The following is a 24,920-nucleotide window of genomic DNA, read 5'->3' on the forward strand; positions in this document are numbered from 1 at the left end:
CTTTCAGTCTTTAATTTAAGCCAACATATCTACTTGCTGACTGTACTGAAAACAGACAGATGTAAGTGTGGTATCGCTCTTATTTATGCCTCCACCAGACAGCAAAGCATAACAATACAGAATGTGGATGGATTTAATTTAAAATGTAAATCTAATCTAGCGTCTCTCCTCTGCTGGCAACTAACTTGACTCATCCCAAGCAAAACTTTCTTATGCAGCTGATACAGCAAAAACCCAGAAACATCCTCTATGAAGGCTGTTATTCATTTCCACTAAGACGTGGTCATATACACCAATTTTCTCTTTACAAAAGCTCTAACTGGACCTAATTAAGCATCCAAAAGCCATAAATCAGTTGAACAACTGCATATTCCAGCATGCATCCTAAAAAATAATTGGTCCACTAATTCAAACCAGCAATATTAGCTTCCCTCTGACCTTTCTAGCCCACATGAGAGTGAAACCACCACCAAATGACTGTAACACCGCAATGAGGAGCCTGGACATCAGTGTAACATACCTGGACTGCATCTCTTGTGTCTTGAGGCTGCTGGCGGATGGTGTGGTGCTGCTGGTCTGCTGGCTGAGCTCCACCAGGGACTGGTAGTACTGCTGCTGCTGTTGCTGCTGCTGCTTGTAGCGAGACAGGATGAAGAAGAGGCCCAGGATGCTCTTTAGGTTGCCATTCCTGATCTCTGGAGAGAGCAAATGGAAAGAAATGTTAAGTGACTACTTTGCTGTGGACAGTTATGGAGCAAGTCCCTCCATCGTACGAGTTCATCCTGCAGCGTGTGGTGATTTACAGCTTTACCCTGCGTCTACCCCCCAGTTGAGGGTGTTTTCTTGGAATAAAGTACAAGTGGACGTGGTGCTGAGCTTGTTTTTCATTTGTCTACTGTTGAATCTAAGCAGTGTCGTGTGACACAACAGATAAATATTTTCCAGACGATGTATTGTCTTTCAAACACTAATATGTGTGCATATGATGACTACTTAAAAAATCCACTTGGGGATACTTCAGTGCAGCTGTTGTGCAGCAAGCATACGAACAATCATACACTTTAACTGGTGTAGATGACATGCAGATGTGCTGTGTATAATATACAGTTATAGCCTTTAGAGTTCAGAGTCATTTACTGTATTTAGCAGTTATTAAATATAGGAATAATTTAGGGCACTACTCACTAGAAGATCCAGTAGTCATAGATCCGGACTAAAGCATCCACTACCATGAGTTCACCCACAGCTGGCTAATTTAGGAGTGAAGCTCAGCATGAGAACTTCTGAAACAGTCTATAACTGGCAAATTTCTTGCAGCAACAGAAACTTAATTTACAGTTCTGCTTTTGAATGAAATGAGGAACTGATAGTGTATTTGCAGGTGCTGCTGTGGTGGATGGCTGCAGACGTTAGTGTATTGATAGAGGCGAAATCATTAAAACGGAAGAGATAAAAGAAGAATGAAAGCAGCTGAACTGGATTTCAGTATCTACATGACAACTAAAATGAAATAAGCTAGAAAACAGTAGCAGCGATAACAGCATTAGATGATACAACAAAATCATCCTGAATATATTCATGCTGAAAATAAATTCAAAGGAGGTAAGAGAAATGGATGAGAGTTAAAGAGATTCTGTTCATGTTTTGGGTATTCGGTAAGCGCAGCCCTGCACACAAAGTTCCTCCTCAAATATGCTGAGCCAGCAACGGAGAGACAGCTCCTAATCAATGAGTAACTTTGTCCATCGTGTAAATCTAATCCTTAACAGTTCTTGAGTTAATCTCAGACAAAAGTCAAACAAATTCATCCCTCACAGACTCCTGCTCACACAGCTGAGAGCATTCAGCAGTTGCAGAGGACAAAGAATTGATCACTGTGGCTAACGCACCCATTTGTGAAATGGACATTTCATATGAAAGCCTCAGTGAGAGCTGGCACACAGCGGCATGGGAAGGATGGCAGCGGCTGACGCAGGGCTTTTACTCCATTTTTCAATCTGGTGAGTGAGGCACAAACAGTCTCCCCAGCCATCCATAGCTATGCTGCTTGGAGGCTGCGAGAGTTAGAGAAGATTAATCTCTTGGGGGTGTTTTCCATTTTCCAAACACCCAGAGGCGGTAATTTATACGAGGCCTTTGAGAGAATCTGAACAGCAGCGTTTTCTGTGCTTTAGGGAGAGACTGTGTTGCAGATTCAGCCGACCAAAGAGCTGCTGGGGGCCTGAAACTTTTGGCAAATGGCAAAAATAACTGAAATGATACTGTGGAGGACAAAAAGAAGAATAACACTTCATCAGTCCCAAAGGAGAAGTTGCCCTCGCTGTCAAAGTCAGCAGTGCATTTGATGTGTCAGGCAATCGGAGCCCTGGAACTCCAAGATCACTGCTTTGTATCGAAATAACACAAGGACCAAGTGATCAGATTCTGGCAGTGATGCAGCTTATAGTCTGGATCCATGGATTTGTTAAAGATTTCTGTGTCACTGCGAGATAGCGCCATGGCGTCACTGTAACTATGACAACAAGTGAACACTACGCCAGCTGCCTGCTGATGATCACATGATTGTGATCCTACTACAAATCCACCACTGTGGACCACAGCTTGTTCAAAGATTTCATCCACTAGAACTCATTCGATGTCTAAGCAGCATTGGCGGAGTACTGTGCTCTCTGAGTGCTTTCCCTTTATTTCAGTGTTGCTGCACAATGTTCAAGAAAGAAGCTTTTGTGCTTAAAAAGTAGGATGTGTGCCGGATTTAGTGTGGGAAGAAGTCACTACTGTCACAAGACTGGGGAGTTTCTTCCTGACTTTTATGTGTCCATTAAACATTTCTTGTAAAGCTCTCACAACCTTTGTCTCTGCTTTCTGTTGCACCTTTTTCAAATTTCTGAGGGTTTCCTGAGAACTTATGGTAGAGAAAAGGATAGCTGGATTCCCTGAGATGCTAAGAGCACCTAGGTAAAGCTCCCATTAGACATTTTTGTCAGCAGTTGTTTCATCTACTGTAAGCTGGAGGATTCTTGCTGCTCTGGAGCAGTAGAAGATGTGTTGCTGGTTGGCTCATGTTCAATGGCAATATGCCTCTGCTTCTGGAGGCCTTTAAAGTGGTTTATGTGGTTTCTGTCTTTTTTTTTTTTTATTTGGTGAGGTTAGTGATTCATCAGTCAAAGAGGAGGTGAAAGAAAGGTTTTCGTGAGGCTAAGCAATACAAAGAAGATGGATATCTTAATTAATATTCTGTCTTCAAGGATAAGAACTTCAATAATCTCCAAAGGGAAATTCTTTTGTTGCAAATATTGTGGAAGCTGCCCAACTAAATTAAAAAATGTAATTAAAAATATTTAAATAACATTTGAAAAATTAAACATTTGACATTCAACAAAAAGAGGAATTATACAACTGGATGGCTGCATGAAAAAGGACTTTCTGTGATGTTCAATAAAGTGTCTAGTCTCTTATTACCACTTCAATGACCTTCTTGGGTTTAATATCCAGACAGTACTTGTTCAGCAGGTGTTTGTTCTGTTACACCTAGTTACATCTTTGCTTCCGTCACATTTTCTTGTGTACACTTGTTTAAAATTCATTTGTTTTATGATTTCCTAGTCAGGTTTTTTATTGTTGTACTGTTATATTTTGATTTCTAGCTCTATTCATAGCTGCTTTGTGCACTCAAAGGACAGGCAATACGCTAAACTTCCTCTAAAAGCCTTATCCTCACCTTCTGGTCAGAGAACAAGTGTGTAGCCTTTGCTGATCCAACACAGATGAGTGTTTAAGGGCGCTAATGAAATCAGACCTATTTTTTTAAAAATTGCACCCACTGAGATCAAGCAAGACGGCTTTTATTGTGGTTAGCGGGTCATTGTGTAGGTTGCCTGCTGGCACTACAGCCAATAAGAGCCGGTTCTGCTGTGGTCTCAAGTGCAGAGACCCTGCAGTGGAAGGAGGTTTTAATGACCTGCTGCAGGGAGCCCTCACTGTAACCCATTATCAGCTGCAGGAAATGTGTGTTTCTGAGCTTTACACCTGCTTTTAAGGCTGGAAACGGTAGACTGAACTTCCTGCAGATAATTATCACATTTCAGGTAGTAAAACTTTTGTGTGTTGTTGGGTTGATATATTTTGTGTGCAAAGGGGTCAAGTGTGAGCGCAAGTTTTAGTAGCTGGAGTTTCCGTCTTTATAGCAGGACTAACTTGTGAGGTTGCAGCTATGCAGAGCAGTGCTTGCACCGTGTTCTTAGAGTGTGGATGCTTATAACGTATAATGTTTAGTCCTCATATACACTACCGTTCAAAAGTTTGAATTGACTATTGACTGAATCACTGCAAAACCGAAAACAATGTCATCATAATGAGCAATTTTAATCATTTTGGTGGTTTTGTAACTTTTCATACTGTGCCATAATCAGGTCAAACTTATAAACATCTTCCACAGCTTCATTTGTAAGTTAACACTTATTATTAGCAATATTGTAATTGTTTACATCCTTCTTTAATAAACTTACACTACCATTCAAAAGTTTGGGGTCACCCAGACAATTTCATGTTTTCCATGAAAACTCACACTTTTATTCATGTGCTAACATAACTGCACAAGGGTTTTCTAATAGTCAATGAGCCTTTCAACACCATTAGCTAACACAATGTAGCATTAGAACACAGGAATGATGGTTGCTGGAAATGTTCCTCTGTACCTCTATGGAGATATTCCATTAAAAATCAGCTGTTTCCAGCTAGAATAGTCATTTACCACATTAACAATATCTAGACTGGATTTCTGATTCATTTAATATTATCTTCATTGTAAAAAATGCCTTTTTACCCAAAAATAAGGACATTTCTAACCAACCCCAAACTTCTGAACGGTAGTGTATGTTGGACTTTGTTTAATATACAGTCCAATTTTTTCCACTTTGTAAAAGGGTTTGACAGAAACTTGGATTTCTTCTGCAATTGCACGAATAACTTGAATAATAAATGATCTTTTCATTTATTTTATCATGTTGGCGTTGCCAATTTAAGTCTACAGTTTTGCATTTCCATATGTAAATAATTTTTCCATTTCATTCATTTCATTCTGTGCTGCATTTTACAAACATATACAATGTGTCCAAATAAAATGAACCTCAAAAGTCAATTTGCTTTTCTGGCAGAAAATGAATTGTTTAGATTCATCCCTTATTCTGTTAAAATAAAAAGGAAAAAACTAAATCTTCAATTTAAGCTAGCCATGAGGATTTGTCCTCTGAACAATCATGGTATGACACTACACTAATCCATCTTGTAGATGTTGACATTTTTCCCAGCAGAAGAAAAGCTTTGACCTTGTGACAGTGGTAGATGTAAAATCAGGAGTTGTTAGGATTAATTCTCTTTGGACTATGAATGTCAGTAAGAATTTCATGGCAGTATTTCTTTAGATACATAGTGTAAAAAGTGATACATAAAAAAACAGTTTGGAGGTTCTCTTTTACTTCTATTCATACATATCAATGATAGTCACTGAAGGTCAGTTTTTTAATCCTCCTCTCATCAGATTCTGATTAACTGGGTTTTTGATCTGCAGTGCTTCTCAATCACGAGCCCCTTGATACAAATGCCAATGTCATACTCCTCCGTAACATTGTTTCCTAGCCTTGCATGGAAAAAAAAGGCTGCGGACTTGATCTGATTATGGCCTATAACCTCCCTCGGGAAATGTCTGTGGGGGAACCGAAACATTCTTCAGTAAGATGAGTTTTTCCAGAACTTTAGTTTACAGGCTCCCACCAGAGAGATGCAAGGGGACTTCTAGGGAGGTTGTTACAATAAGGACGTTCTAGGTTCCTGTATGCACATCAAACATTTCACTTTATTTTATTCCCACGCCTTGTAAAAACATAATAAAGACTGCATATGCCAGGAAAGCCTTGGGCTGATTCAATTAGACATGAGAGGCCATCTCATTGAGCTCACAACCAACCATAGCACATGTACAGTAAGAGAGAAAGATGGGTTGAGTGAAGGCAGTGATGAAATGCATCAGCAACAAGCAGAGTAACCCAATAGCCCGTATATTTACAGACCCACTTTGAAATTCCAGGCCCAGCGCATCACTCTGCTGTTTTTAGCGCTGTAGTTGGGAGGCACAGAATTTAGAGCCGTCGGTCAGTGTGTCAGGCTGTTGGACTATTTCTGCTGCTGCAGAGGTCAAGGGCAAACTCACCTCTTTAATGTTTAACGGGGAACAGAAACAACATGGGGTCTGAGCAGGCACAGGTTCTCAACAACAGCTGGAGACACTTTCTGCTGCAGTAACTGAGAAGTGCTTGTATATGTGAACATACGCTTGAACTTGAAGACACAGACATCCTGCTCCAGGCCACAGCCAGAAGTTACAACAAAAATATGTTCTGAGAAGTATAAATGAAAACTGTAATTTATGATATTCATCAAATGATAATATAATTAACTGATTTTGAACTCCTGCCAGACACTGTCTAACCTTCAAAAATGCATTTATTCTCAACGTTTTGGTGCTAGAACTTTATAAGGAAGATAGTTTTAAAGAGATTGAATTTCCTGTGATTTCTTTCAAATTATATGTACAGACAATACTCAGTGTGGTATTGTTTTCTGTGTCCTTTCTTACTTATGATTAACTCTTTGGAGATCCTTGTCCAGCTCCAGATAAATATATGTATGCATTAATGCTGCATCGATTTCTGGAGGCATCTTGGAGGGTCATATGAAAATTTATTATTGAGGCAATTCATTATTGATGTTAACCTTTCCTAAATGTTATGTTAAATAATGTCTGCTTATTCTGTGTATCTTCTTCATTTGCAATGGCCTCTTGAAGCCTGGGTGATCCATTTATGGGGATTCACTTAATTTATCTTAATGTATGTATGTACTATGGGCAAATTGAAATTTTATGAGTTGAATTTCAAGGATTCTATTGACAATACAGAGTGTTTTCTAACTTTCTACATGTTTTTGACAATTGTCATTCAGTAAAGTGACGTTTGGGAATCAGGCCTTCCTAATATAAGAGATGTGATTGGTTGTGGAGTTTCTGCTGCTCCCTATTTAAGATGGCTTCTCTTTGCAGCAAACCTGATGATGGTCTAGCATGCAAATAAATGTGTCTCTTTTGCAAGTTCGACAGTGTTGAAGAGTCTGTTTGAAATTTTTGGATATTCTCAGCCTTTTTCAGGCACCTGTCTGATGAAATGGATGTGCAAAGAGTTCCTTTGTCTTAAATATGTTCGTTGAGAAGCTTAAAGTTATTTAAAATGTTACTTTAGGGACTCGCTAACTTCAAAAGTAAAACAAACAAAAATAAAACATGGGTTTTCTGAAAAAGACATTGCCACAAGGCAGTGAATAGAGCTGTTTTTTCTTATTGTGGAGACGCATAGAGATGCAGGAACGCAACAACTTGCTCTCCAGATCAGTGCATGCTAGTGTACTCTGCTTCTATCTGCATGGTGCGTCAGGTTTGAGCAGCAGGTGTCACATGGTGGATGCCTGGATGCACCATGTGTTGTCTCACCAGTAGGACTTTCCACAAACAGTGAAAAAACTGAGGGAATCTTGGCTTCCTCCTGCACAGTCAAAATCAAGTGCAAAACACAACCATAACATATCATTTGGAAGCCTTGTAAGATTATTTTATCATTCAATTTGGCACAGTCATCCAGCACAGAGCACGGCTGTCATATAAAACTTGTACTGCGAACCCTGACGGCCAGGAGGACAATCCTTCCCTGCAGTTTTTATCCTCCCACAATCCACTTTGATGCCCTAATGACTGCCTGCGCTGCCATAGTGAAAGCTGGAAGATGGAGAAACTGTGCATCCTGTCATGATACCAACGTGGTAAATTCCATTGCCCTGAAGTATAATAGTATGTCTTGGAAATGGGCTTTAACCAGTTTTCTGAAGACATTTGCCACTGTGAAGATGTGGAAACCTACCCTCAGAGGTTCAAGTGATGCAGGTCTATAAATTAAAGAAATACAACAGACTGATCCCTCTTCTGCTGCTCTATTGATCCAGTTAGGAGTTTAATGACTTGAATTGTGTATTGTTTGTTCTTCTTACCTTCTGCTGAGAGCCCTTGTACATTCACTCCTCTGGCGTCCAGGAAACTGAGGCAGGCATCCACATTCTCGATCTGCGGAGAAGACGGCAGACAGTCAGCACAAAGGACAGACGCAGCAAGAATGTGACGATGCTTAACATTCAATGAGCCCAAATGTCTCGGGGCAGAGGGCTCAGAGGACGGGGCAGATCAGCATTATTACCCATAAAGCACATCATTGTGTGGTTATTACCCGACCCCCGCACGACCCTGGGACCCTGCTGCATGCCGGGCTGGCTGCAGTGTCGCCACCGTACATGCATTCAAAGGGGGGCACACACCCATAAGTACACACAATGCCAGACAGTGGAATCCAAAGCACTAACATACAGACCCACATAAGAGGTAAATGTGTTTTGAATTCACATCCACACACTCACACCCACAAAAAAAGAGAGGCAAACTTTGGCGCAAACTTCGAGACAAACTCAGGCTGTGTAGGTCAGTGTGGTGCACAACATAGTCAACAACTGCCACCTATGTAAACTCATATCAGCTTCACAAAGGCCCACTGAGGTTGCAGTTATTAGGGGGTTTTTTTTGCCTTCCCTGACAGCGGCTAACGGGTGGCTTCATTAGCATGGTGGCCAGCTGCCAATGCCCCTCAGGAGGTCTTTTATGACGAGGTCAGAGGTCAAACTGCTCTGCTACAGCGCAGAGTGTCAGGGCCACACAAAGGGCAGGCTGGGCAACTCAGCCAGACGTCCAGCGGGCAATGATGATTCATGAGCTGTAACTCCCACCAAGCTCTCTGAATCTCTCTCTTTTTAATGTTCCCTTCCTCAGTGTCGCTTTCTCTCTTTATTAGCGAGAAGGAGACTGTGTAGCACCAGTATAATGAGTAATATGTGCACACAGGCTGTTTGGATAATCACTGATTCTTCTTAGTCCCACTGAGCTGAACTGTACTGTCTTTAATGGCTTAATAATATGTCTTTCAGAGAGGAATTAGCCCCATCTTAATAAAAATACAACAAAGCAAAGCAATGTGTGGTCATAAGATGCTTCAATGTAACAGTGACATATTAATTAAAGGGAACACTACAAAGGATCTGAGGAGAACCTAGTGCTGCTGACTCACCTACAACTTGCTGAACGATAGAAAGGGCACACATTTCCATAATTATTTTACGACCGCGACACATAACCCAAATAAAGATTTCATGATTTTACATGGTTCTCTCATTCAGCATAAGAACTGCCTGAAAATCACATCTGTGCTCATTTGACCATATGTAGTAATCCAACTGTGTAGAGAGAATCAATACATTGTGTTGCATACACCTGTCATTTCTCAAGAGTACAAAAAAGAATCTAAACAAGAAAAGCAATAAGAGCGCAGTACTCTAAAAAAAAGACGTGTGGCAGAAATCACGGCAACATAGAATGTGTCCATTTAATATAGATGTACCAACAATCAAAAGGACCTTGTGCTGAACACAGGCGTGTCTTATGCATGTGTACTTTTGTAAGGATAACGAATCATGTGACCTAAATATGTAGTGGGTGGCGGGAATCGCTGGGGCTCGAAAACACTCCCACAACTTAATCAATTGTTCCTTGTATTATTTCTGATGGATAAGTCCCAGTAAGTCCGCAGCAGTGGATTTGTAGTAGGATCACAATCATGTGATCGTCAGCAGGCAGCTGATGTAGCGTTCCCTTGTTGTCATAGTTACAGTGATGCTGTGCCGCTATCTTGCAATGATACAGAAATCTTACAAATCCACGGATCCAGACTATAAGCTGCATCACTGCCAAAATCTAATCACTTGGTTCTTGTGTCATTTCTGACCTTCCCTGAAAATTTCATTCAAATCCGTAAGTCTGTTTTGAGTAATGCTGCTAACAGACAATCGTACACCGATCGTCACATAACTCCACCATTCTCTAGTGAAGTAACAATTCTGGGCTAATCCATCAAAACATTACAGACTTCAAACATAAAGGAATAGTTTACCTAACAAAAATACTAGCTGTAGTACAATTCCACTGGAACTACCTTCTATCAAGGAAATAGTCCTTATGGAAACTGTTCTATAGATTCAGTTAGCTCACATGGGATAGTATGTAGAATATGTGTAGTTGTGCATGTCTGAATGTGGATTTGGAGGCTACAGGTGGATGCTGGGGTGGATTTGAGATATAAGCATGCCAAGTAAAGATCAGAGTCTTATAGGTTTCCTCAAAAATATTGCCAAACTCCATCCCACCCTCACCGACGCAGACAAACTCATCCACGTCAATCATTCACACGAAACCTCCGCACCAATAATTGTCACCTCCTCCGGGAATGGGGGAATGAGCAGCATTGGCAGAGTACTGCGCTTTGAGTGCTTTTCAAGTTTACTTAATCTATCAGTGGTTTTAATGTTGTGGCTGATTGGCGTGCATTGCAGTGTGAAGAGTAAGCAATAGATTGTAACTTGGATTTAATTTAGCCGCTTAAAAAGTTGACTTCACTAGTGGGAACACTAATTCCATAAATATTGCACATGTTAGAATTAAACCTAATTTAACTAGTTTTAACTCATTTATTACTGATTTAAAGGATAACTGACGACAAATGATCTTTTCTCAGCATCACACTGCCCAGTATAACCTCATCCTCCACACCAAACCTCGGCACCTCAAAAGGCAGTAGCTGAAGAGCAGCACCTCCCTGCCACTCACTTTCTCTCCAGAGACCAAGATGTTTCTGCTGGTTGTATCAACAAGGAGACCGGTGGGATGAGAATTCACACACAGCGCTTCCCCATCCGCCCGACACAACTCACAACCTCCCACTTCTAAACACCGCACACATTTCGCACAGCAGGCACCAAAAACCTCCTCACATGTGGGGTTCCATATTCCGTCCCCACATGCTGCACACTCAGACTGACACGTGTGCCCCGGTGTTGGCTTGTTTGATTATCCCACACACACTTCTCAGAAGTTTGTGCATGAGACAGACATGTGCCGAGCAGCATGTGAGAATGCTCATTACCTCGGCTGGTAATTAGACTTGAGTATGAGGACGGATTTGGACGTAGGGGTCCTCAAAATGTTAAAGTCTGCCAAAGCAAACTGCCTATAGGTGCAGATGATATGCAATCAGAAACACTCGCATGATAACAGCCATTTTTATCAAGAGACAACTCAATTAGACTCATTCAGTTGCAAATATTTACAGCCCAGGCGGTGCTGAGGCACTTTGCATCTTTTCCACAGGCAGCGCGTTTGTTTATGTGTCAGTTTGAAGGCTGGTTTAATGGCTGATAAAGACAAAAAAGGAGTGAACTAATAAACATGCAGTAAATTTCTGTAGTTGGAGACAGATCTGTGTCAGTAAAAGCAGGAGCAGCATCACTGAGGAACCCTCCTCTCTCTAAGCCTTCACTCCCAGCAGAAATTCTGAGGCTTTAAGACGAAACCACTGTTTGTTTTTAGTCTGCATTAACTCTAAAATGACGTAAACAAGCGGAATAATGATTGAAGGCGTTGATGACGGCTGGGGCATTAATGTTCCGCAGGGTTCTGGCGATGTTTAACTGCTAGTTTGGTGGGCGGTTTGGCTTTGTGGCATCCTGTAACAGCTCCTACAGAAACCGACATCATTTATTTTTCCGACGCAGGCTGGCATCAGACGCATGCACACGGGCCATTAAAAGCAATTTGACGAGAGGGCATTTTGATGAGACGCACTTCACCAAATCATGAAGTACTTAAAGCAGGAAAAAGGGAGCGCAGTTTGAGGAGTGACAGGAGGGCACATGTACGACATGCACAGAGGGAAGGAAACTTGCCACGAAGCAATAATGAGGGGGGGCTGCTAAGTTTTTGGGATGATCAGTTTCTGTTAAGCTATGTTTAATCTACAGAGCCACAGTACAAATCAAACTATCACGTTCCAGCTAACACAGGCAGCGGAGCGGAGAAGAGCTTGTACCACGGCTGAATGACACCAGCCTCACTGAGATGAAACTGCAGTCTGGTGCAACCTGCCTTCCACAGTCATGTTTAAAATCAATGAATGCTGAGGAGAGGTTACTTTAGGAGGTAAACACATAACAAGACTGAGCAGACAAACTGAATATACCCTTACATGTATAAGTCTCACAAGACTAAAATTGCTTAATAGTCACTACTGCACAAAAGTTTAGGGTCACTTAAAAATGTCCTTATTTTTGGAAGAAAAGCATTTTTTCCCCACCAATGAAGATAACATTAAATGAATCAGAAATCCAGTCTAGACATTGTTAATGTGCTAAATGACAAGTCTAGTATATTACCATATATCCTAAAAAAAAACAAAAACAAAACAAAAAACTGTTACATTTGTTAAAGCATGCACAGGTGCTACTAAAGCTGGGAAAAATGGTGACTCTATTATAGATATTTTACGACTTGTGTTTTTCAATTTCTAAAAACCTGGTGTTTTTCCATGGAACTAAGACAGTGTAGGTTGTCACTGGGGAAAAAAATGTCATTGAAAATAAAATGTTATTGAAAATAGAACTTTGAAACATTGTTAAAAGAAAAAAATCAAAAATAAAATAATGAGTGTAAAAAAAGAATTTCTCACAGCAGACATGAAACTCAAAATTTTAATGCCATTTTCAATGACAATTTTTTTAAAAAACAATCTGTACTGTCTTTTTTAGCTCCATATTTTTCCCGCTAGTCTGCATATCAACTCTAGAAGTTTCACCATGTTGAATGTATCTTCCAACAACTTATTGACAACCTGCTCTGCTTACCATTTTTGAACAATGCTGTGTTTATTTTATTCAAATATGTTTCATTTTCCACTCAGTCTCTGTAATTTGCTTCCATACTTGTCCTCTTTGCTCTGTGTAAACACATCCTGCAGTTCAGCCGAACACAGAATTTTGGTCATATGACTGTCGGCTGCAGCTCAGTCAGTCATAGCTTCTTAGTTTGAATTTGTGCTTGTTGACATCTGGTGCAACTGGACTATTTTGGCAGCTTTTTCTTTTTAAAAATGAGACAAGTGATGTTTTGAGTGCGTTTTCTACAGACAGAGCTTCTTGTCACATGATTAGTTGAGAGGCTGTGTGAAAGCTGACAACCTCTTTGCAGCTTCTTGCTATGATAAATGGTGTAATTCAAGTTTTCATTTCAAACCTGTCAGCGGGTTTTGCCGTTTGGAGCATGAAAAGACTGAGCTGCACAGAAAAGATTGCATGTATATAATAACGCTCTTTGTAAAAACATGACTCATCTTTTTTTCTGATTGTACTTTAAATTTCCTTTGGGTAAGTCTAATTTCTCCAGCACATTAGCACGTTTCCGTTCTCTTTCCACTCCAGTAAGTCTTGGTGAGACACAAAATGAGACACTGGTTACATCTGCATGTTTGCAGCTTAATTCCCTCAAGTCCCTCCTCGCCTGTGAAACGTGTGTCGGGGCGCGTTGGGCCTCTCCAATGGTATCAAGTGACTGATGTATGATGGCTGGAATTGGAAAGTGTTATCCCTTAGATGCAACTGTCAAATACAAATGGGCCAACACCTCAATTACCACTTCCTACGGGACAGAACAAACAACCTCCTTCAAGACGGGACTGGAAAAGCAGGCGTTAGCGCTTCGTAGCATGAGAGCTGCTACATAATTGAGGGGTTTTGCTCAAAATGCTGCATATCCACTGGAAAAATACATGCCACTTCAAATCCCTAAGTCAGTTTTTCAAAAACACAGATGACTCAGGCTTCACAAATGGAGCCGTTTTGTACAAAGGCTTCGGGTGACTCAGTTGACTCTGCTGACGTTCTTTCCAATCTGTATTATTTTGATATTAACCCTCCTGTTATGTTGTGGGTCAAATTGACCCATTTTAAAGTAAAAAAAAATATATATATATATATAAAAGGAAATAAAATGTTAAAAGTATTTTTTGGGAATGAAATTTCTTCTGTTTGGCTTGATTAATGTAATCAATATAAAATTAAAATGGTTCATTTTGCATAGTTTGAAACCCACCCTGAACAGAAGAGGTGTCTTGTGTTATTAGCACTGGGACTTTTACCCATAAATTTCAATAAATTAACAGAAAAATTAACAAAAAAAATAACATGTTAAAAAACAACAACATGTATTTAATTGCATCTTTCTCAGTTCCCTAATTTCTGGCACACTAGTAACGCTGATGCACAGTTCAGCCCAGTAGGTGGCGCTAATAAACCTTAAGTCTGTTTGCCAGCCATAAAGAAGATCCACAGGACGCATTGAGTGACGTCAACCACAAGAAAGTTTGGTGAACAATGAAGGAAGATGTGACCACATTGAGCCTGTTAGGCGGAAAGTGTTTTTTAAAAATCTTCCTGATGGCAGCTTGGATAAAAGCCTGGTTGTGTGCAAATTGTGCAACAAAGAGTTTTCTGATCACCGCATCACTTCAAACCAATGGTATCACCTCAATGTAAAACATGTTGCTGTTAGCACCAGAGCTAACATCAGCTACGACAGTCCTACCAGCTAACGGTGTAGCCATCCCATAATAGACCACGTTGAAGATACTGAAAGTGCTTGAGTTTCCAAAAAGTCTTAAAATGTTGAATATAATCGCTATAATTGCACTTTGAGTTTGCAGTAATCTGAATGTAGGAGACATATGAAAAACACAGATAAATAGAAATGAAACATTTTTGTTGTTTAAGTTATTACTGCCAAGGAGAAACTATGAAAACAGAATGAATCTATGGATTGTCAACTTTTTGAAGCTCATTGTATTTCATACAGTGGAAAAACCAACTAAATTCAGGCTTTAAATCATCAAAATCACTTTTTTCTATATATCTACATTTTTAAATTTAATTTTAAATTATAGACATGCATGTCTATTCACCGATTCATCGGTTACTCAATTTTTTTGAATTTAAAAACTTTGCTTATTGTGTCAAATATTTCTATTTGACAAAATGTGATTAGTTCCAATGAATTAAAAAGCCTGTAATTAGATTTTTTACATATCGATTCCATGAAAAGAAAAAAAATCCAACAATGTAAAAATATTTAAAAAAAAAAAAAACAAAAAAAAAACAACAAAACAATGTCATGTAAAATTATTGTATTTTATATGTAGGTCTTTCCAATACATAAAGTTTTAACATGCAAGCATGTTAACAAGTGAATGATTCTCATTGAACCACGATCATTCAGAGGTAAAGAACACCATATAGAGGGTAATGGAGTTAAACATGATTTAGTGTTTATGGGGATTTTTTGGGATAATTAAACATGAGCCAGGAACATCACTGCTGTTCCTGAGAAATGAACCTAACAGGAGGTTTAAGTTTTGAATACCATCAAGTTTTATTAGTAACTTCACACCCACATGAAAACAAAAGCTGAGTCTTGTCCTGGTGGCTGGAACCTGAATCAGCAGTGAGGTCAGGAGCACTCATTAGAGACTTTGTTGTTTTTGTGTGTTCAAGGAAACTAAATTAATGAAGTGCTCACTGCATCTTTTTAGACTTTTCTTTGGCTCGAGACAGAAATCAAAGTCTAGTGATGAGTCAGGTGAATCCACTATATCATCTTTTTATGCTTCTCCCAGTAGATCAAAATCAATAACAGCTAAACAAAAGAGTTTTTCCTCACAAGTCCCTGTATCAAAATTTGCCTTTTTCCTCCATTCAGCACACATAGCAGAATGTTAAGATGAATATACACTTTCTGTGCCTATTAATTCCTCTTGGCACTTGAAATCTAATGAGGCGGAGCTCATCACTCATGTGAAGGCGACACATAACTGCTTTTTACAGCCAGAATACACTCTATTAATCATTGCTGCTGAGCTGAGTGCCGTTCACATGGATACAAAGCCAAATCCCTCAGCTTTCTGTAGCTGCCTTGTATTCCAAAGTGTGTGAAAAGTGAGAATTACTTGTTTTCCATGAACAGCCAAAACCTGAAGGACATGGCAGCTTAGACAGCTTCACTTCTGTCAGCCTTCCTTCCAGCCCTCTCATTGTCCGTGACCTCTCCATCACCTCCTCTCTTCACATCGGAGGCCTGACACTTGTGCACCCACTGGTCTTGTCCTGAGCAGTCCACTGATTCCTCTTATATGCCGCCCTGTCACTGTCTTCCAAAGCAGACGGCCTCTGACAGACGATGAATCAAAACGGATCAAATGAAACAGCGATTTAGAGCAGCTGATGGGCAGAGGCGAGGCTGGGTTAAAGGATCCTGTCTCCTAATCCAGGGATCATCGCTCATCATGTCAAAATCCGCAATAAAAAGAAAACTTCTCATCTGGCATCGACTGAAGAGCTGTTTTATGCAATATTGATCACGGTGGCAGTCCCCATAATCCCTTACCCCCATGTCTGAAATCTTCCCCGGCTGGTAGCTAAGGATCTGCGGTTATTGTTCATTTTTAGAGTGTAAACCTCGCACTGAATCTCATACATCCAGGTTTATCTGGTCTCACAAAATCGATGTTTGCATTCACAGCAGCCTAAATGTTATGAAACTGTATGCCATAAAACTTTGGGAAACCAAACTGAAATGATTCAATTGGAGTAGCTGAGGCCTCCGAGACAAAACAAGCTGCGAGCTGATTTTTATCACACCATACTTCATATTCGTGTAAATAAAACTATAATTTTTAAGGATTGTGATGTCCGTTGTGCTTTACAGAAACTACAGTTGTAGCTCAGTCAGCAAATACACGATGTATAAACAGGATTTGCATGGCAACAAGCCTATAAGCGCTGGATGTCTCAATTTTATATGGCGGTTCATTTTCAAATGTTTACAACTTCAAATAACTTGGAGGGCCTCCATGTGGCTTTGTGCATCTGTTGCACAGGCAGGGTTTGTGGTGTGTGTCCACATGTGTGTGAGAAAGAGTCAAACAAAGATGTTTCATGGATGACAAAGGCCCAGGAGTCACCTCATCAATCTCCTGCTTAATCCCTTTAAATCTGTTCTCACTGTTTGAGTCAAATCTCATTATCACTCCATTTGATGAAGCAGTAAAACAAAATGAATAAAAATTGCAAAGTGATGCAATGCGCACGCAAAGATTGCTTTAGTTGTCATTTAATCTGTGAACCTCGCACTGAATCTCATACATCCAGATTTATGAGATTTAGTGTTTTCATTGATTTTGGGCACATTTTATGCTACAGCTGAACGAACTCTAATCCTACATTAGCAAAATTAGAAAACAAGAGGATCCTTACATTGGGACTACAAATGTTTTAGCATCATGCTACCCAGAACTGGTCATAAAATGAAATAACTGTACAGAAATCTTTATTCATACATCAGGGATAACACTATGACCGCATTCCTAATATTGTATTGGTCCTCTTTATGCTGCTAAAACTCCTCTGACCCAGTGGGACATGGACACAGAACCTCTGGAGATGTCCTGTGGTACCAGGATGGTGGCAGTGAATTCTGTGGGTCCTGTGGGTTGCAGGGTGGGATCTACACTACCATTTAAAAGTTTGGGGTCACCCAGACAATTCCATGTTTTCCATGAAAACTCCCACTTTTATCCATGTGCTAACAGAACTGTACAAGGGTTTTCTAATCATCAATGAGCCTTTCAACACCATTAGCTAACACAATGTAGCATTAGAACACAGGAGTGATGGTTGCTGGAAATGTTCCTCTGTACCTCTATGGAGATATTCCATTAAAAATCAGCTGTTTCCAGCTAGAATAGTCATTTACCACATTAACAATGTCTACACTGGATTTATCATTCATTTAATGTTATCTTCATTGGAAAACAAAATGCTTTTCTTAAAAAAAAAAAAAAAAAACCAACAACAAAAAAGGACATTTCTAAGTGACCTCAAACCTTTGAACAGTAGTGTACTTAGATCAGGTTTATCCTGATAAACCCCACAGATACTCAGTAAGATTTGGATCTGGGGAGTGTAGAACCTGAGTGAACAGCTTAGCTCTGTCGTGTTCCGCAGGCCTCTCCTGAGTGGTTTTTGAGGTGTGTCGAGGTGCATTATGCTGCTGAGGTTGGAAAGTGGCATCAAGAACTGCTGTCATGGGAGGTTGGGGGGTTGCTTGACCTGAAATGTTTAGGTGGGTGCTACATGTCAAACATAGACATGAATGTTAGGACTCAAGGTTCCCAGCAGAACGTTGCATTATGATTGTTATTTACTTCACTGGTCATAATGTTGTGGCTGATGGGTGTATATGCTGTGCAACTTCTGTGCAGTTGGAAAGAAACAAATAAAAAGTAAAAAATCAAAAGATGAAATCCCAGCTTGTAGTCTCTACTACTAGTCTTAAACCACAGGATTTTTGTTCCCATAATGCTGCTTGACATTGCATTGATCCTCTTTGCCTACTAAGTGCTCACATATTTCAAAGTCCACTTTTCCAGTTAGCAGCGAGGGTTTTCTGTCAAGGTTTCCCCAAGCAATTTTCTCTGACTTGAAAAAGCTCCACCAGAGAAGACATTAAACAGCTCTTACCACACCTCTCACAGCTACATAACTACAGCAAATCAATATGAAATTTTTTTCTCTTAAAGTAACTGCATCATCGGTTAAGAGTAGTAGGATATTTGCTCTGATGTTAAAGTAAAAGTTAACAGTTTTACTGTTAACTTTTGATTTACTCAATTACAAACACATGCACCACTGAAGAACTCAAGTCTTTTTATCCAGCCCCCTGCAACCCTAATGAGGATAAACGCTGTATAGATAATGGATGGATGTTTCACATGTGGAATGTTGGGTGTCGTCTACTACACAACTAATTGATTTTGCAGTTAGTAAGATGCAGAGGCTACAATTTAGGATATACACTTTTAAACCATGATGTCAGGGGTTTTACAGATTCATGCCTTGCGAGAGAAAGCCGATGTTATCTCATGTGCAAACGCTCCATTGCATGTTTTAAATCTAATGCAGTCACTGAAATGAAGCAGGACTGCTTACACTGCAAATCAAATTACAATCTGTAGGGGAAAAAAAAGCAATTAGATACATTTCCCAAATCGTTCAGCCCTCATGTCCTCTGATTATGTTGCAGGTCACTGGGTTGAGCCAACCCTTTCTGTGGGCGTAACACTGAAAACTGCCAGGGGTTAAATAAAAACAAAAAAAAGAAGGGGGAAAATCTGTCACTCACTAGCAAGAATAAGCAGGCTAAATTAATAAAGTGGAGGGAAATGCACTGCAGTCAGATCACTAAACTAATGAAATGCCAGTTAAACAAGTGAGGCTAACATGCAGCTAAAAACTTATGAGTGAACCTCCTCTCAGCTGATGGCTTTGTTGTTTGCAAACAGCTGAAAGATGCAGAGGCGTTATTAACCTTCAGGCTACAGACCACATTAAAGTAAAAAAATCAGAGCGAGCGGAGGATGTTTTCAGCAGCAAGAGGATGATGGTAAGCATTTGACGTCATTCAAACTGACACCAGGTAAAGGGGAATAATTCACCTGTCTACCACATACATGCCCTTACAGTCCTGTTTGAAGGTAAACGTCTCCAGTATGATGGATAGCTTTACTGCTGACAGGCGACAGATTGTGCTGTCAGTCCTGTCTGAGGCTCCTTAAAGGGTCAGTGAGGTTAAGCTGCTGACTTTTGAGGTATCTGCTTGTATAACGTGTTGACCAGCTGTGATGCAAGGAGGGAAATAGCTTCTCCACTTCCTGCTCCTCACCCAATCAGCTCATTGAGAGCGTTCGTTCCATCAGTTAAACCAATCAAATCACTGCTTACAATAGCTTTGCTGCGACCAAATTAAAAAGTTAAAATATTGAACTCCCCAAATTCATCATTTCCCGATTGTCCACACCATGTTCTGTGAATTGTTTAATCCTCCTATTCTCCTCAAATATTAAACACATTTTACCCTTGGGCTCAGATTGACCTCAGGACTATTTGCCTCCAGAAAAAAAAAAAAAGTTTGTGTGGACTTTTCCCCCCTAATTTAGTCATTTCCATGAACTTCGTGACTTCAAAATGGTCTAAAAATATGTATGACAGTGTTTTTTGTGTCTGATCTTACATTTGCTGGTAGAGAATAGTCTGTATGCCACTGTACCTATTGTGGAGCATTTTCATTGTGTGTCGTTGTCTCACTGTTTCTCTCTTGACCCACTGCTTGAACCCACCCCTCTTCCTCCATGGGTGTCCGATAAAACAGCGGTGCTGATTTTACACCAGCTTTTCCCAGATGTTAAATGTCAGATGTCGTTTCCTCTGCTGCCTTTCTCAGTCTGTGGTGATAAATCAGGCACAGCAGCTACTTTACTTTTACATCCCATATATTGTGCTCTTCAACTGTACCAACAGTTAGGTAGCTCCTCTGCTTTTCTCACAATTCTTTACACAACCCTTTGAACACCAAACCTGCCACAGGGTTTGAAAAGCATGTTATCTTTTAGGGAATTATTAGAACTTCTCAGAACTAGAAATTGTAAAAACAGAAATAATTGTCAGATTTTCAACTTTGCATCAATCTTAAACTAATCTTGTGTGACATATAGTCTTCAGGAAAATTTACCAGACTTCAGAGTTAATGGACTTTATGTTGCAGTGAAAAATTAGCCAACAGTGGGGAAACATGTGACAGGAGCAAAAACAAACCCAGAAGCCGAATGGAGCCCAGAAAACACAGTTTGACTGTAAGCTGCAAATTCTGATTGTTATCAGTAAAAGTACTCATGGCCTGAAAGCTGAATGTATACATTCCTTCTTAAATCTCATTTTATATGCTGAAATTGCAATGTGAGCCCTAAGCAGAGACGAGAGATGTCATATATTTACTTAACTTCACTAAATCCAATCAATAGGAAATGTCCTCTACTCACAGTTAAAAAGGAAATAAAAACATGAAATCTGACAGATTCTCTTGTACTAGCAGTGTGTAGGTGCTATAACCAAAATCAGATGAACTTCCAGGAAATGTTTTGCTCTTTTTCCCCTTTGGTTAAGTATAAAACTGGTGACATAAAGAGCATAATACCAGAAGTCAGGAGTTACAGCAGTGTTTGAGTCAGCATACATTCAGTCACATCTTTGGAAGGTAAAAGTCATGAACTTTGACTTTTTGAACACACAAAACACCATTGTTGGTTTTTTGAATTGTAAGTCAGAGCAACCCTCAAGCCTCTTTTGTTCAGGCAGTGAAGAATAGGAGTGATGCTCTGAGATCTCTCTGCAGCCGTGACACATGTAATGTCACGCTGCCGGTGGCTGAGGATGCCAGGCAGGCTGGGTTCATGGAGGGCAGAGAGGCAGGAGAGTGAAGCTAAAGCAACCGCACAAACCAAGGTGCTGTGCTTATGAATAAGCTGCCAACGAGTCCTTGGGTAAACACTGAGCAATGTCATATGAGAAAGAGTGATGAAAGCAATAAAGACAAACAGGCAAGAAGTCAGTTTCTGATATCTCTCTTTAAAAGACGCAAGGGCAAAGAATTAAACTTTCCTCACGTGCTTTATTCTCAGCAGATAAAGACAGATGGAATCAGTGGTAAGGCTGATTGATTCATGCTTTATTGCTCCCAAATTTCAACATTCACAGCGAACTAGAAAAGAGTCTGTGGAGACTGGGTGCAGCTGGTGTGTCGCAGGCAAAGAAGCTGAGCCTGATCAAAGGTTAGCAGTCCTTCACTGTGCCCACTTAACAAGCCAGCTCTCTGCTCCCTTAACAGAACATCTGCCGATGTCGTTCAGTTATAATGAGTGATTAAAAGCTTCCAATTGAGCTACAAGTGAGCCTGTAACGAGCCCCAGGGCGCTCCGTTCACACCGCAAACATATGACAGGGTCAACCTGTGCACCAGAACACACACCTCTGGCTTGCAATAAAAAAATAAAGGTGTTTGCAGAGGAACAAAGAAAGAAGAGATGGACCACAAAGAAGCCTCACGAGAGTTAAAAACTGAAGGGAGCGATATTAACACAGTGGGAGAGGGACTGGAGTGTAACAGCTGTGGAGGCACTTGAGCAGCCGTACGATAAAAACTAGATCACACTCAAGAAGTCTGTGGTGCTGCCTCTGGATGTGCAAACATGGACTGTCACAGATTCATCATGCACCATTTTCAACACCTATTGCACTATAAATGATATGTACTGTCATTTGATATCTTGTGCTTTGAATGGATACTGTGTTGAGGGCAAATCAAAATTTTTGCCCAATAAAGCTACACAAGTGCATTAGAAATGGTCTCTGAGTGACAAACACCAAATGTCCCCTCTGGAACTCTACACACTCAGAATGTAAAATACAGTCGTATGTTTAAAAGCTTCTGTTCATGTGTTTATCATATGTTGTTCTGGCTCTGATAGGGCATTGCATCCATCTGCTATCTATACACTGCTTTATCCTCATTAGGGTCGCAGGGGGGCTGGAGTCTATCCCAGCTGACTTAGGGTGAAGGCAGGGGACACCCTGGACAGGCCACCAGTCTATCTGTGATAGACACACATAGAGATTCACACCTACGGACAATTTAGAGGAAGCAATTAACCACAGCATGTTTTCTGACTGTGGGAGAAAGAAAGCCGGAGTACCTAGAGAAAACCCATGCATGCACAGAGAGAACATGCAAACTCCATGCAGAAAGATCCCGGGAAGGCCAGGACGCGAACCAAGGTCTTCTAGTTGCTAGCTGAAAGTGCTAACCACAAAGCCAGTAGGGCATTAAAGTAAAGGCAAATTGTTAAGGACAATACTTGAGTATCCATCTGCTTCACAGATCATTACCTCTAATTTTTCACAATGAAAGTGACAGCAGTGCATGTTTCCTTCAATATTTAAAGTATTCTAGCTCGTCGAAAGGGTAGATTTGAAAGGTTTCTAGTAGGCTGTAAAGGATTGAAGCTAATTTGGAGAAACAGTGACTAGCAGGTAAAAGAATCTCAAAGTTTCACCACTTAATATTTATTCATCCATGTGAATCCTTAAGGTGTTTTCAGACAGTGGACGGTTACCTCCACTTCCTCCTTCCCTACAATCGCTACAACCTTCTTTAATTAACCGAGTGTTGAGATTGGCTGGATAGTGCACCCTTTTCAGGCTGATGGAATCAGAGGTAGCCAGGAGCCAAACCTTTAAGGTGCTTTCAGACAACACATTTTCACGCAGGGTGTAGGTGGTGAATACAGCTGGGGTTCTTTGTGACTTAAGTTTTTCAATTCTATTCGACATTTTGGACGAACGTCTTCCGTGATGTAAATCTGTTGTAAAACGACTTTGCTGAGTTGCTACTTCAGTCTTAGAGGACATTTCTCAATGACTTATACAGTTTTTGACATCCAACAAGGGATATGAAATGAGAACCTTCTGGTCACAAGCTCACCTCTCTACCATACTGAGAATAAGAAGAGAGAAAGAATGGTATCCTCTGTATAGCAGTAGTTTCAGCAGTAGAAACTGGCCATCTGCCTGTGTCCCCTTTAGATCACTCATTGCTATTCGCTGGGCATGCAAAATGACATCAGGGATGTTTCAGAAGCCCTGAGTTCCCATCATCCTTTTGTCAGTGTATTTCCAGACCGACTGACTCTTATAATAGGTTATTCGCCTGACTGCCAAGGCTGCTGTAATCAAATCAACGACCTGAGGAATCGTGTCACATGCCAGTTGGTCTGGCCTTGCGGGAACCTGGGCCAGGGACTCAAATTAGGAACACAATCAATTAGAAGCAGAGATTAATAGCGAGCTGCAGCGATGATGAAGCGTCAGGCCAGTGACGATGATACTACTGAGTGGCTCGCACCATTTGTCCCCTCGTCTGGCTGGTGTGCAAGCTGCCAACAGATGGGGCCCAGATGAAACAAGTGGACTTTTATGGTCTCCAAGAAACCCTAGACTAAATTAGGCCTCAAAGGCAGCATACTCAGTCCAATCCTGACTCTTAAGCCAAAGAACTAGTTCAGTATTTTGACTGTATGCCTTTTCTAGACACTAATTACTTTGCTAGTCAAATGATTTCACAAGTTCAAATTCACTTTAGTTTAAAGATTGATAGGAGCTGACTACACAGTTTGTTCATTTTTATCTGTGAGTATCACTCTGGGCATTGCAAAGTTGGTCTATCAGTGCATCACTTTGGTCCAGACTGAAATATGTCACCAACTTTCTTTTTCCCCTTAAGAAGTTCTTTTGACTAAAAACTTAACGGTTAAACCTTTTCTGTGCTAAATGCTAGTCTGTATTCCGCAGAGTGCAATGCAATGCAAACTAGTTTCCTTGAAATATGGGCACAGCACACCATCTAGCCGATGTGTAGTGCACTAAAATTTGACAAACTGTATCGCAATTTCCTGCAATCACCCACTCAATATAAATCAACCACCGAAGAAATTGCACTGTCAAATTCAACAATATTGGGCAAGGGCCAAGGCTGCCAATAGCTGATCTAAATATGATCCATGACACTTTAAAATTCAGTCCGACAAATTTAAACCACCAGGGAAGAGCTGACTTTAACATAGTAGGTTGTTTGATGTAATTTCTTCTTCCCTGACCTCGACACCCTTCTGCTGACAGATGTTGCATCTCTGCATCTTTGTAGTCACCTAAGATTTTGACAAGTGTTTGTTTTTTCCTGACATCCTCTGCTGAGGTCGCTAGAAGCTAAACACAGACACGCATATACACACATCCAGAAAGTCAAACTGCACAGTCATCCGTATTGCAGGGAAGCGCTCTGTGGTTTGCTAATGATGTCTGTCTATAATGAGGAGGATTAGTGTTGCGAGGCTTTAATATTTTCTGCTGAATGGGCCTCTTCTGCCTTTCCCCGCCTGCCGTTCTCGTGTTTGAGCACG

At 40.5% G+C, this 24,920-nt stretch overlaps 1 protein-coding gene across 19 annotated transcripts in view; it reads right to left on the minus strand.

Annotated features, from left to right (window-relative positions):
* The window catches only part of nav3 (neuron navigator 3), a 534,705-nt gene that overhangs the window by 130,680 nt on the left and 379,105 nt on the right, over positions 1-24,920 (minus strand). For all 19 annotated transcript variants that reach the window (XM_055006838.1, XM_055006839.1, XM_055006834.1 and 16 more), the window contains 2 exons: positions 8,092-8,164; positions 521-695 (listed from right to left, as the gene is read on the minus strand). In XM_055006838.1, coding sequence (XP_054862813.1) covers positions 521-695; positions 8,092-8,164 — 248 coding nt within the window. The remainder of the gene's footprint in view (positions 1-520; positions 696-8,091; positions 8,165-24,920) is intronic.

Source organism: Amphiprion ocellaris, chromosome 21, assembly GCF_022539595.1.
Source record: "Amphiprion ocellaris isolate individual 3 ecotype Okinawa chromosome 21, ASM2253959v1, whole genome shotgun sequence".
Taxonomy (NCBI): domain Eukaryota; kingdom Metazoa; phylum Chordata; class Actinopteri; family Pomacentridae; genus Amphiprion; species Amphiprion ocellaris.